Source organism: Chlorella variabilis (assembly GCF_000147415.1).
Source record: "Chlorella variabilis unplaced genomic scaffold CHLNCscaffold_10, whole genome shotgun sequence".
NCBI classification, from domain to species: domain Eukaryota; kingdom Viridiplantae; phylum Chlorophyta; class Trebouxiophyceae; order Chlorellales; family Chlorellaceae; genus Chlorella; species Chlorella variabilis.
The window spans coordinates 663,634-677,014 of record NW_005435078.1 but is presented as its reverse complement, the minus strand read 5'-3'; the positions used below and the strand labels follow the sequence as shown (position 1 = coordinate 677,014).

General features: G+C 67.8%; 3 protein-coding genes across 3 annotated transcripts; 2 read left to right on the top strand and 1 right to left on the bottom strand.

Annotated features, from left to right (window-relative positions):
- Positions 1–663: 663 nt before the first annotated feature.
- On the top strand, positions 664–1,999 carry CHLNCDRAFT_133882 (hypothetical protein; the record flags this gene model as incomplete). The annotated part of the gene is made up of 6 exons (XM_005847705.1): positions 664–717; positions 809–849; positions 1,031–1,256; positions 1,390–1,488; positions 1,639–1,704; positions 1,802–1,999. The coding sequence occupies 6 exons, from the start codon at positions 664–666 to the stop codon at positions 1,997–1,999; spliced, it is 684 nt and encodes a 227-aa protein (XP_005847767.1).
- An 830-nt stretch (positions 2,000–2,829) lies between these two features.
- CHLNCDRAFT_57844 (expressed protein) lies at positions 2,830–4,082 on the bottom strand (the record flags this gene model as incomplete). The annotated part of the gene is made up of 4 exons (XM_005847537.1): positions 3,756–4,082; positions 3,581–3,667; positions 3,204–3,436; positions 2,830–3,024 (listed from the first exon to the last, which is right to left on the bottom strand). The coding sequence occupies exons 1-4, from the start codon at positions 4,048–4,050 to the stop codon at positions 2,830–2,832; spliced, it is 810 nt and encodes a 269-aa protein (XP_005847599.1). The 5' UTR covers positions 4,051–4,082.
- A 7,169-nt stretch (positions 4,083–11,251) lies between these two features.
- CHLNCDRAFT_17980 (hypothetical protein) lies at positions 11,252–12,126 on the top strand (the record flags this gene model as incomplete). The annotated part of the gene is made up of 4 exons (XM_005847704.1): positions 11,252–11,295; positions 11,423–11,538; positions 11,764–11,861; positions 12,103–12,126. Coding segments are annotated over 4 exons (282 nt in total), but the record flags the coding sequence as incomplete, so codon positions are not given.
- Positions 12,127–13,381: the final 1,255 nt, after the last annotated feature.

The following is a 13,381-nucleotide window of genomic DNA, read 5'->3' as shown; positions in this document are numbered from 1 at the left end:
AGCACGGCGCCGCAGGCCGTTTGGCTGTGCCGGCACGCCTGCAGCCGCCGGCATATGGCATCAACAAGTGGGCCTTCTCTTCGTGTAGGATGTAACGCTGCATAGGGACATTCCTCCCTTCCTCTCCTGTTCCGCTCTCTCTGGTTCTGTGCGTTTTGCTCTGGCTGTGGCGCTCCGTGCTCGGCAAGGCAGCACCTCCTGTGTGCGGCGCCCAGTCATGCAGAAGACGAGGGGTCTAAGAGCGTAATATGGCACTGCACACAGGGGCAACCCTCCATTGCAGCGCCGGGCTAATCTTGGGCCGAGGGGATGCCTGCGCAACGTGGTGCGGCGGCAGGCGGGGTGGCGGGCGGGCGGTGCCCTGCCGGCGGTGCTTCCTAGCCCATGTTTCTGGGCGGTGTAGCGGCCTTGCTGCCCCTGGAAGCCATGCGATCTCATATGTAGAGTTGCGGAAAGTTGCTTGAAATGAAGGGGCACTCGCACAGGTTGCACTTAGTCCCCCGCGCTGGCCATTGCCCAGTTTCCCTCACTTGTCTGCATTTTCTCCCACTTCTCTGGAAGCTTGTGGTTGAAGCCGCATTGCTTCCCGGGGCTCCGGTGGTGCAACACTACAGTAGCCGAGAGCCACAGGGCCCCTGGCCCGGCCCCCCAGCTGCCACGTCAATGGGAGCAGCTGCTGTACTACCGGTGGAGCGGTGGACTCGCGTCAAGCCTCTGGTGGGCGTCCATGAGGATCGCGGGAGACGAAGCGGTGGAGGGCCCGCCGCGCGCTCATATGGCCTGCTATCCTGTTGCCGTGTGTGTGCAGGTGCAGGAAGAGCACGAGGCCTGCAGCGCTCTGCTCGGCACGTGCGTTTGCCTACCGCCGCCGGCAGGCGCTCGTCGGCGCCTCTCCCTCGTCGGCGCCTCTCCCTATTCCTGCTGTTTGCATGTCTTGCTTGTGATTGCATCCACAAGCAGCCTCCTACATTTCTTCGCCTCAAAGCTCTTCCTGCTTGTCATTGCGGTGACACTTCATCCCTTTGTGCAGGATTGGCAGCGAGCATGCCCTGCTCAGCCTGCCGCCGCACGACCAGTTCCACTGGCTGCACCGCTTCTACCTCCTGCTTGACGCGGTGGCTGAGCGGCACAGCGTGTACAAGCTCTACGGCGGCCCCCACGGCTTCATGATCAGCACCGGCGTGGCAGAGCCAAGCATCAACCATGCCGCCGTGTTGCTGCGCTTTGCGCTGGACCTGCGTCAGGCGACCCACAGCGTGAGTGACGGCGGCGCCGCCGCCCTCCCAGCTGTCCAGCATGCTCGTGTGGAGGAAAGCAGGGTGCCCTGCCGGGTGCGGGAGTGCACGCCAGCTAACACGGCTTCCTGCCTGCCTGCCTGCCTGCCTGCAGATTCGGCTTCCTTGCCAGATCCCGCTGGATCTGCGCCTGGTGCTGACCAGCGGGCCCGCCTGCAGCGGCCTGCTGGGCACCGCAAGCCTCACATACCAGGTGGGCAGTCGGCAGGGCATGGCACCTGGCTGGTCTGCGATTGCCTGGCCGCTCCTTTGGCGCAACAATCGGCTTTGTGCGGCTGACGGTCGCTGCTGCTGCGCCTGTGTGTGTGTGTGTGTGTGTGTGTGTGTGTGTGTGTGTGTGCAGATGGTGGGGCGCGCCGTGGCGGTGGCAAGGGAGCTGCTTAACACCCAGACCGAAGTTCCTTTCATGGTGAGACCATGCACAGCACACGCAGTACAAGCCAAGACACCCTGGCAGCAACACGCTTGCCACACACACCGCAGCTGCAAGCCCCGGCTGCCTGCAGGTCACTGCCGACATGAAGAAAGCCCTGCCGCCCTCTTTTGGTTCTATGCTTGTGCCGCTGGGCGGCGTGCGGCTGAGGGCCAGCCTGTGCGGCGAGCAAGAGGTATTCAGCCTCCAGCAATACGCCAGTCTGAAGCTCACCCAGCCTGCCCACTTGCCCGCGTGTGAGACCGTGGCAGGGGCCGGCCGCCGGGAATGAAGGCAGGGGGGTAGTGTACCGCCTCAGCAACAATGAAACAGGTGCAAAGCTGGCAGCCTCTATGCTGCTGTCCGACGCCGAGCAGCAGCAGCATGTTGTCCAGCCGAACAATCGTGACAGGCATCTGGGCCTCTACTGATCTACCATTGAACAAACGTCCGCCCTCCAACCGTGTGGTTTTCTGGCCACGACCATCAGCTTTTCCTGCCCCAAACTGGCATTGTTGCCTTCTTCCAGCCCTGGCATAACAATGCCATTGCGCCACTCTTGGTATCTCCCATGCCCAAGCCAATGCATAGCCCTGCAGCTTAAATGGCAGGGCCACACCATTTGATCCCGTCGATCACTTTGCCCCATCATACCTTTTGCTATGGTTCCCTGCCCTTGGCCACGATACAACCCCGCGTCGTCTATCTATTGATTGCTGGCATGCAGCATGCCCACTGTAGCGCTGCTCAGGGACCCCAGTAACGGGCCTTGCATTCACCACAACTTGATGCCTGTCACGTCTTCTTGTCAAATCATCCCATATGCAACAGTATCAGGTCACAACGCCCTCAGTACAGGTTCACGCTCAGACGGCCGCTGCCGCTCACGGCCTGCCCTGGCAATCAGCACCCTGCCCCGCTCCACAGGGCCGCCCTATCTGAAAACTGCGGCAGGTCACAGCTACTCAACACGCACGCTCGCCCAGTCGTGTCTTCGTTCGGTCGCTGACCAGCAGGCCGGCATGGCGGTGCACACTGCCCAGCCGGCCGCCACCGCGGGCGGAAGCTGTCCAGGTCGTGAGCTGGTACACCAAGTAGCAGCCTGCTCTTCGGTAGCTGCAGCTACAGCAGGCGGAAGCTGTCCACCACATGCTGGAAGAGCCGCTCCTTGGCGGCATCATACTGGTCGCTGCGCGCGCTGCAGCCCAGCACGTACACCGAGCCGCGCCGCGTCGCCGCCACCGCCACGTGCCTGCGCCGCACCTGGTAGCCGCTGCGGGTGATGGTCTCCGAGGGGAAGGCCAGGTAGGTGTAGGCCTGCGGGCAGGCAGGAGGGGTGTGTGATTTAGGTGGGTGGCTGGTGAGTGTGGCGTGTTCATTGGTGGGTTTGGGAGCAGCAGGGTGGGGTGGAAGACGGGACTGCAGCTGGCGGGCAGGCACCGCCGCCTGCGGCCCGACCCTGCGTTCCCCACACACACCCGGACTGGGCGCCCCACCTTGCCACCCAGCTCCCTGGCCTCGCTCCGGATGCGCGACGCGGGGGGCAGCTCCAGCCGCGAGTTGCCGCCCACCTCGGCGGCCGGGTTGATGAGCTTGAGCACGGCCGCCTCGGCCAGCGAGGCGCCCGCGGGCGGCTGGGGGAACACCTCCAGGCTCATCTTGTCCGCGGTGTTGAAGTCTGAAATGATGATGCCCTGCCGCAGCGTGTTCTTGCGACGCACCCAGGAGGCTGCGCATGGAGGCCCGGGGGCAGGGGCAGGGGCGGGGAGGTAACACGGGCGGTCAAGGCAGCAGACGGGGGCGCCCAAGCCTCCAGCCTGATGCCCTGCCAGGCACGCCTTGGCACACAGCGGCGCTGTTGGGTGGCACGTACCAGGGTAGTCGAACGTGAAGGGCTCCTCCGGATCGTCAAACACACGGAAGCCGGGCGTGGCTTTGAGCTGAGGCAGTCCATAAGCACCTGTTGGGGTGTGGTTTGAAAGTCAACGATGGCGACGAGAGGTGGGCGCTGCTAGCAGCAACGAGCGCAAGAGCACCGCAGGACGCACCCAGGACGCTGTTCAGGATGGTGCGGCCATCCTCAGACCCTGGCATCGCTCCCAGGACAGCCAGCTGCACACTGCTGAGCAACAGTTCGCGCCGTCGCGGCGGCTGCACCTCCTGCTGCTGCCGCTGGTCGGCCACTTCGCTGCTGCTGCCGCCACTCCCGCCCGTGCCGCTGCCGCCGTCAGCCGCCTGTGTCGCTGCCACCGTCAGCCGGCAGTGCTTCCTGTGCTGACTCTTGGCTCCTGTAAAGGGCACTGGCCTCCTGCTGCAGGCCGACAGTGCGACTCTCGCCGCCATGTCTACGGCAGTGCAACTTGGGGCTGCAAGCACCTCAAGTACATATAGATCGGGCACGCCGACATCAGCACTGCCGGTGATTGCGCGCCGAAACGAGCTCCTTGGATGCGTATTGCAGCAGCCGCAGTACACTTTGGCATATGCCAAGCCCACCCCTCCCTGCGCGTCGTAGATTCGTTGCTGAGGCAGGAGGAGAGCGCATCCAATGCAGGTAAGCGCCGGAACAAGGTTGCAAGCCATTCAGCACCTCCTCAACACAAGCCCCCTGTCTGGGTCCCCCACTGCAGGAGAGCTGGGGACGCTGGCAGGGCGCTGGCTCTGCCCCACCCCAGGCAGCAGGCGCCCAGTCGCTGCCGCAGGCGCAGGCAGCGCCGCAACCTTCTAGCAGTCAACTCACCTCGGAGCAGAGGGCGCGAGCAGAGCACAACAGGCAGCAGGCACTGCGGCGCCAGAGCGAGCGGCTGCAGGCCTCACAGCTGTCGGGCGCGCCTGTCGCCGCCGCTGAGGCCGACAGCGCAAGCAGCCGCCCCGCCTCAGCGCTGAGGGGTGTGTTCCTTCAGCACCTGCCGCACCCCCCGGGAGCGCAGGGGCTGCCACCCCTGGCAGCCACCCCGTCGCAGCATCCCTTGGAGCACCAGCTGCACCTGCCTGCTCCCGCGCAGCCACCCCGGGCGCCGCCTCGGCAGGGCCGTTGGCCCCAGCTGGCTCCCAGCCGCACTCCCAATGGCGGCTTGACGCAGCACCCAGCTGGCCCCGCTGCGCCACTGGCCAGCGCCCAGCAGGAGCGGCAGCCGGAGCAGCAGCGCAATGCGAGCAGCAGCAGCAGTGAGGCTGCCAGCGGCGGCGCGTTTGCGAATGGCGAGGCGCCAGCCTCTGCCGGCAGCCGAGGCTGCAACACAGCACCAGCCGCGCTGCCGCCTGCCAGCCTGGCTGTTGCAGATCGCGGAGGGCAGCCGCAGCAGCGTGGATTCGTGTTCCGTCCCCCACCAGGAGGGTGCTGCTGCTTTGCATCATGAGGCATGTTGTAATCTCTGTTTGAACTAAAACTTTGAAGAGCCGTTTGCAAGCATCCGTTTTCGATCCACAACCTGGTGTGTTGCCAATTGCAGGGCTCATCCTCAACAGCGGCAGCGAGGAGCCCGCAGCGCCGCCGCCAGCTCAAACGCCGAGCCTGGGGCCGGCGGCAGCGCCTGCCGCCAGCCACCCCTCCGGCCGGCCGCCGCTGCCGCCGCGGGGCGCGCTGTCTGTGCCAGCGCCCGTCGTCGTCGGCGGCTTCATGGGTGCAGGCACTGCGCAGTCACGGCAGGGCCAGCCTGCAGCGGCACTGGCCCGGGCGCCAGCACCCAAGGCTGCTGCGCCTCAGGCCGGCAGGCGCGCCAGGGGCGGCAAGACAGCAGCCAACATCACTTGGAGCTTTGATCCCAACCCGCAGCCTCAGAAGCCCATGACTCAAGCGACCCTGCAGCAGGCGCTCAGCCGACACGCCAAGGCTGCCGACAACAAGGCACAGCAGCAGCAGCAGCAGCGGCGGCAGGAGGAGGAGCAGGCGGGAGGTGCAGCTGCGGCAGAGGCGCCTGCACGCACGCCGGCTGGCGGCACCGGCGGTGGCCGCTGGCAGCGTGACCCCTGGCAGCTGCCGCAGCAGGAGCAGGCTGCCCAGCCCTGGACGGCGCAGGCCGCCGCCACCCTGCAGCGCACTCCTGGCGGGGATGGGGCAGAAGGGGCAGCTCCCTGTCCCTCCGCACGAGGTGCCACCGCCCTTGCTTCTGCGACAGTCGCTGTCAGCAGAGCACTTGGCAGCAGCCAGTTCAGCGGCCTGAGGACTGGGGGTGCAGCCCAGCTGCCTGCCCAGGAGGCAATGGCGAGCGCCGGCTTTGCAGCCGCATCGCCATTGGGGACCCACCGCAGCCAGCAGCCCCTGGCGGCGGTGACGTCGCCGCCCGCGGGAGCGCTCTCCATCAGCAGCGGGGGCCGGATGATCAGGCCGCCGCTGCTGGTGGCTGGCAGGCCCAGCCCCCACTGGCAGCCTGCGCGGGCTGCTGCCAGGCCAGACCCCGGCCAGGCCGTCTCGAAGTGGGCCCCTGGCCACAGCGCCGCCACTTCACGAGCGGGTCGCCGTGGCGACCCAGTGAGCAAGGCGGACCGCCGCCTCAAGCTGCAATCCCTACTGGCAGCTGAGGCCGAGCCCTTTGCGGCTGGAGCCAGCACCGGCAGGTGCGGCTGCACCCCAACCTGGGAAATTCCAGCGCTGCAGCTGCACTCCGCCCCCCTCGACATTCTTTGTTCCTCGCCCGTGCTGCGCAGGCGCTGGGAGTGGCTGCTGGAGCCGCGGGACCAGCAGCTGCGGCCGCCCTCCGACCCTGACCACGACCCGACCACCCTCCACATCCCCCCAGGCGCGTGGGGCACCCAATTAAAGGGTGCCGATGCCCAGTACTGGCGCATCAAGCAGGCCGGCTGCGCCCACATGGTCCTGTTCTTCCAGGAGGGTGAGCTCCCAGCTGCAGGCGGGGGTGCGGAGCATGGTGTGGCACAGTTGGGAGGTCTCAGCATGGGGCTCAGCATGGGCGCTAGGGGAGCCGAGCGGGCACCCTGGCCCGCGACGCCAAAGGAATGCTCCCTCTCTAACTGCTGACCCTTTGGATGCCCCCCCCCCCCCCCCCGCGCTTCCTGCTCCCTGCCAGGCAACTTCTACCACCTGAAAGACCGCGACGCAGACATCGGCATGCGGGTGGGCCTGAGCAGCATGGGCGGGAGGCGGGGCAGCGCCGCCAACATGTGGACGGTGGGCTGCAACGTCAGGCGAGTGGCAGGCTGCATCGCCGCCTGGCCCATGGATGGCTGGCGCATGGATGTGGCACACGCCTCTCTTTCCGAGCACCCCCGATTGCGGGAACATTCCTTGCGCTGTCTGCTGGTGCAGCGCATTCAACGAGTGGGCCGGCAAGGTGCTGGCGCTGGGCTACGTGGTGGGCAGGCAAGCTCCTCCTGCCTGCTGCTGAGTCTGAGCAGCTCCTCAACCTTCAGCAACCTTCAGTATCTTCGGAATTGTTGAGTCACAGGTGCTCAGGAGGCTTGCCCCAGCAATCGAGCTGTGCCTGAGCCTGCCCGGCCTGCAGGGTGGATGAGGACAAGCGGGGCCAGCGGGAGGCGGGAGGCCCCCTGGTGAGGCGCACCCTCACCCGCGTCTACTCTCCCGGCACCCTGCTGGATGAGGCGATGCTGGTGAGGCGCAGGAGGCTGTGCACTGGCAGGGCCTGACAGGTCGTGCTGCCGCGTGGCGCCAGGCTGCAGCCTAGAGCGCGGGCCAGAGGGGGGGCGGTGCACGCTGGGGGTGCTGCATCCAAGCGTGTGTGTGTGTGTGCTGCCCCCGAGCTGCTGGTTCCTGAGTCGTTCCCTGCAGGAGGCCTGCGGAGGCAGCCAGCCGCTGGTGACCATCTACGAGGGGCAGAGCCTGCGCTTCGGCGCCTGCGTGGTGGATGTGCAGGCCGCCACAGTCAGCTTTGCCTCCTGGCAGGTGGGCTTCGTGGGGGGCGCTGGGAGAGGGTCCCCATGTGGACCCCAGCGGGATGGCTGCAGCGCCAAAGCAAGGAGGTTGAGACCCGCGCTGGTTGAGAGTGGTCGATTGGCTGCGCCCAGCCCACCTGCCTTCCTGCTCGCCACTCTCGCGTGTAGGAGGCTGACACTGAGCTGTCCATGCTGGGGGCGCTGCTGCTGACGACAGAACCTGCGGAGGTGAGCGGCAGCGGGAGCAAGGGAGGAGTGAGACAGCAGAGCCTTGGTATTGCCATGTGTGGAGGCACTTTTGAGCCGCCATGTGGAGGCCTTTTAAGCGTGCGTCCAGTGGATACCCCTTCCCCTGGCTCCCTCCTGTGCCACACGCAGGTGGGCTTTGCCCGCGGCCAGCTGCTGCCGGCCACCCGCAAGCTGCTGCGCCAGCTGGGCGGGCCAGGCAGGGGCGGCGGCGGCGGCGTGCTGCTGACCCACATCCACCACCTGCTGCCGTGCGACCCAGACAGCGAGGAGGAGGGGGCGGTGGAGGAGCTGGTGGCGTACACAGGTGGGGCGGGTTCAACTCCAAAGTTTGCAAATTGGGGTTTGGAGGCTGAGGGCAGCAGGAGGGCACAGGCAGCGGGAGGGCAGGTGAACATCAAGGAGGTCTCCGGCATGGCCTACCCTCCATCAGCGCACCTGATCACAGCGCTGCTGCTCCGCCACAGCCTCGTTCATGTTGACAGCTGCCCAGTATCCCAGCAACATCAGCGCCTGCAGCCCCTCCCTCTGCAGGCGACATGTTTGTGACGCAGCGGGGCAAGGCGGCCACCTTTGCGGCGGCGGCGCCGCGGCTGACGCCCCATGCCGCCGCCGCGCTGCAGCTGGCCATCCGCCACCTGCAGGCCACCCAGACGGCGCACCACGTGCTGCCGCCCTGCACCCTGGAGTGCATGGATGGCCTCGTGGGCGGGGCGCACACCTCAGGTCGGTGCAGGCACGATCCTCGGACCTGCCTGTCTGCCTGCCTGTGCCATGTGCATGTGCCTGATGCTGCCGAGGGCAACCCCAGCCTGGCAACACGAGTGGTGCGGTGCGCGGCTTACAGCCGACTCCACAACACACCGTCGCCACCCCCGCGCCCCGCCGCACGCGGCCTGCAGGCTTCATGCTGCTGGATGCCTGCGCCGTCCGCAGCCTGGAGCTGCTCAGCAGCAGCGAGGGGCGGCTGGCGGGGTCGCTGCGGCACGTGCTGGACAGGGCCGCCACGCCGGCGGGCAGGCGGAAGGTGAAGGCGTTTGTGACGGCGCCGCTGTACAGGCAAGTAGAGGCAGTACCAGGGGCAGCTTCGTGGCAGCATGGTGTTTAAAAATCGACTTCTGAGTCCTGCGTGAAGCTGATGCCAGCCATAGCTGCCTGCGCACACCTGCCGCATGGCTGCTGCAGGGTGGGCGACATTGAGGAGCGTCTGTCCACCACCGAGCTGTTCATGCGGCACCCCGCTGAGGCAGACGCTTTCCAATCACAGCTGCACTCAGCACCCGACTGCGAGCGCCTGCTGGCGCGGGCCGCCAATGTGCTTGCGGCAGTGGTCGACCAGGTGGCGGCGGCAGAGGAAGGCGACCAGGCGGCTGAGCAGGCGCAGCAGGGGCGCGGCTGGGCGGCGCCGCACGGGCAGCCCCAGCAGCAAGGCCAGTCGGCCGCCAGCCGCTGGGCCAGCCCCAACCCGTGCCCGGTACCTGCAGCAGGGAAGCGGGCGGAGGAGGGGAGCCGGGTGGAGCGACTGGCAGCAGTGCTGGACCTGTCGCAGGTGGGCTGCCTGTGGCGAGGTGGGGCGCCTTCTGGACTCCCGACGCAGACTCTGCTCTTGGAGCAGGCTTCTCGGTTCATCATCATCCCTGCAGCTCATTGTACCCCTAGTTTGTCGAGGTGGCGGTGCCCGGTGCTGCTGCTCCCTGCCTGCAGGCCACCTTCCTGCCCGTGGTGACGCTTTTTGAAGGGGCGGGCATGATGCTGCAAGCCCTGCACAGCCTGCGCCGTGCGCTCGAGTCGCGGCGCGGCCTCTCCAGCAGCGGGGCACCGCTGCCTCTTCCGCCGCCACTCCAGCGCGCCCTGCAGCGTGGCGAGTCGGTGGCAGCGGCGCTGCTGAAGCTGTGCCAGGTGGGCTGGCTGGAGATGGGCTTGGGCCTGTGGCGGGGAGCAGGCTGGTGGGCCGCAGGCTGCGTGCTTGCCCTGCAGTGACCAACAGCTGGCCCCGGGGCAGAAACGGTGCAAAACACTGCTTCTGCGTGGCGCATGCAGGTGTTCTCGGCTGATCGCTTCAACGACGCTTCTGCCGACATTGCGCTGGAGCCGGTGAGCTGTGGGCCTGAGGCGGGCCTGCTGCTGACGTGCTCGGCAGCCCTGGCTCAGCCTTTGCACCGTGGGGCGACATGTACGGTTCGGCCTAAGCTCCCTCCTACCCTGCCTCCCGCCTGCCCCTGGCCTCTGTGCCAGGGGCTATGCGCTGAGTATGATGCTTCAGCGGCGGAGCTGGCGCGGCTGCAGGTGGAGGTGGGGGCGGCGGTGGAGGGGGTGCGGGAGGCCCTGCGCGGGCGGGGCCACCCGGAACCGGCGCTCCGGAAGGTGAAGCTAGCGGAGTATCGAGGGGAGCGGCTCCTGCAGGTGAGGGATCAGGTCTGTGCTGGTGGGGCAAGGGAAGTGGTGCCACTACTGGGCAGCTGCCTGAGACGCCAGGCGAGGGTCGTTGTGACCCTCCCCGAGGGCCGAGGGGCAGATGCATGGCTTGGTGCAACAGTCGGGCGAACTGCGACGCCTTTCTGCTCTGCTCACAACCGCTTCTGCCGCCTGGGGCTCGTGCAGGTGCCCACCGCTGCGAAGCGGGACCTGCTGGATCTGGTGTCGGGGTGCACCTTGGTCAAGGAGGCCGAGACCCTAGCCAAGTACCGGGTGCCGGAGCTGGCGGCCACGCTGGAGGTACATGGGTGATGGAGATCCACCCTGTTTAGAGGTGGCATGGAGGGGAGTGCATGCTGTCGCTTGACTTGCCTTGCCAGGGGCCAGGGAGGTGGCCAGCCCAGCACCCTCTTTTAGCCATGGCACGCGTCGCGCATGCTCCTGCTGCCGCACGCAGGCGCTGGAGGAGGTGCGGGACGGCGCCAAGCTGCTGGTGCTGCAGTGCCTGGCTGAGGTGCGGCGGCAGGGGCCCAGCCACGCCGGTGGCTGTGTCGGGAGGGCGTGGACTGCAGGACCTTGTCCCTCTTTGCTGTCGGCAGGAAAGCGGTGGTGGGGTGGCACGCTGAGGTGGTGCGCCAGGCCCCGTATGCTTCCCACTCGTCTGCTTCTCCTCCCGTCGGTGCAGAGCGCCCAGCTCTTCCTGGAGCGCTGCGACCCCTTGCGCGCTTTCTTCACCTCCGTGGCCACCTTGGACGCCCTGGCCGGCTTTGCGGTGGCCACCCACCCCTCAGCGGCGCCCCCCGGCTGCACCTTCTGCCGCCCCACCTTTGCCGCCTCCGTCCCCGCCCCGGCCCAGGCTGCCAGCAGCAGCGGCAGCTGCGCGGCGCCGCCCCTCAGGCTGCAGGGCGTGTGGAGCCCCGCGCTGCTGGCCAGCGGGGTGGACAGCATCCAGCCCAACAGCCTGCAGCTGGGCGGTACCGCCGGTGAGAGCGGCGGCGGCGGCGGCGAGCGCCTGCCGGGCGTGCTGCTGCTGACGGGCGCTAACACTGGCGGCAAGAGCACCCTGCTGAGGGCAACGTGCCTGGCTGCCATCATGGCTCAGGCAAGAAGCCACAATCCCTTGCAAACGCCAGCAGCGGCTGCCTGCACTTGCAACCGCTGGCGGCACCTGGCAAGAGGCTATCAGATCCTGCATGCTGAGCAGAGGTGCCGCTTGCCTTGCTCAGCGCCCCTCCCACATGCCCCCGGCGCAGATGGGCTGCTACGTGCCCGCCGCCGCAGCCCAGCTGGCGCCTGTGGACCGCATCTTCACACGCATCGGTGAGCCGGCTCCTGCCAAAGGGAATGCTCGCACGAGGTATCCCAAATCGGAGGGATAAAAGCTCTCACCAAATCTTTGCTAGTGCCAGTCCCTTGGAGGATGATAGCAGAGGGTTCGCCTGGCGGCAGCCACCTCTCGGCCAGGGGCCCCACAGCCCCCTCCCGCCCACCCACCCACACGAGATGCACCAGCACGCCACTCACAACTGCCTGCCCTCGCTGCAGGCGCCCAGGACCGCATCTTCCGCGGCGAGTCCACCTTTGCCGTGGAGATGCTGGAGGCGGCCTCCCTGCTGCGCCACTCCACCCCCGCCTCCCTCCTGGTGCGCGGACGCAGCCGGCGCGGCTGCGGGTGGTGATGTCGCCGGCGGTGCATGTTTAGGGTGCCCGAGGGGATAGAATGCGGCAGCTGGGGCGGACCGGGCTGCTGGGGCGGGGCTGGGGAAGAGCGAGGGAGCGAGGGAGCGAAGGAGGGCTGGGAGGTTCTGAGCTCCAGGGACAAAGGCTGGCTTGCGGCACCAGCGACCGCTGTGCTCTGCCCCCATCCCTTCCTTTCCTCTGCAGGTGTTGGATGAGCTGGGGCGGGGCACCGCCACCCACGATGGCCATGCCATCGCCTATGGTGTGGCGCTGTGGCTGGCCGAGGCGCGGCGGTGCAGGCGAGTGCCATGCGGCGCACCCAACGTGCTGGTCCAGGCTGCGCTGCACTCAGTCGCCGCGGGCTGCCAGGCCCCTGCGGCCGGGGCCAGCGCGTGCCAGCTGGGCGCGGCCGAGCCGTCCCTCCGGACCCGCGCGGCTAGGGAGCGCCAGGGTGCCTCTCCGACTTCCTGCCCCCCCACCCCCTCGCTGCGCCGCTGCCCTCCCAGGTGCCTCTTTGCCACGCACCACCACGGCCTGTGCAACGAGCCGCGGCTGGCAGCCCAGGTGCAGTTGGCGCACATGCGCTCCGCGGTAGACCCCTCCCACGGCCTGCTGCCCTCCTTCTGCCTAGCCCCCGGTGGGTGCGGGGCGGTGCCATGGCGAGCAGATGATCGCCAGCCCGGCTGCCGGGGCTTGCAGAGCGGGTGCTCCGCAGCAGCTCACGCTGCCAGCAGTGCCTGTCGCTGCCAGCTCCTGTGGCTGCCACCCTTGCCCGCCCAGCGGGGCCGGGGAGCCGAGCTAGGCTGGTCCCTCCACTCGCTCTGCTGCAGGGCCTGCCCCCAACGGCAGCTGCGGCGTGCAGGTGGCCGCCGCCTGCGGTCTGCCCGCCTCCGTGGTGGCCAGGGCCGCGCAGGTGGCACGGCTGGCAGAGCGCGGCAGCGCAGTTGGCATGAGCAGCGGCAGCAGCGGCGGCAGCCGTGGCGAGGAGGAGGCGGCCGGGAGCGGTGGCAGCCCTGGCCGGCGGCCGCTGGGGGCGGCGAACCAGCTGGCCCACAAGGTGGCGCTGCTGCCAGGCAAGCGGCGGCGCCTGCTCGGGGCAGCAGTGCAGGAGCAGGAGCAGGCGCCCCCGCAGAAGTGTGCAGGTGGCACGGAGCGTGTGGAGGCGCTGGCAGCGGTGCGGGCGGCGGTGCGGGGAATGATGCAGGGTGTGCCAGGCGCGGCGGAGCGGCTGTTGCGCCTGCATGAGGCGGCGCGCTCGGCGCTGGCTGGCGGCCAGCTGTGAGGCTGGCTACGAGGTGCACGGTTCGAATAGAAAGAGGAAAGTATGTGTCTATGTCATCAAATAATGCAGCCACTATGTAAGAGATAGAGGTATGCGCTGTTGCATCATGTGGCCAGAGGCGCTCACGCCAGGGCATGTACGTGCTTGGCATGCCGTGCCGCCGTCATTGCCCACCACCTGTCTGCCATAGCAGCTCCATCA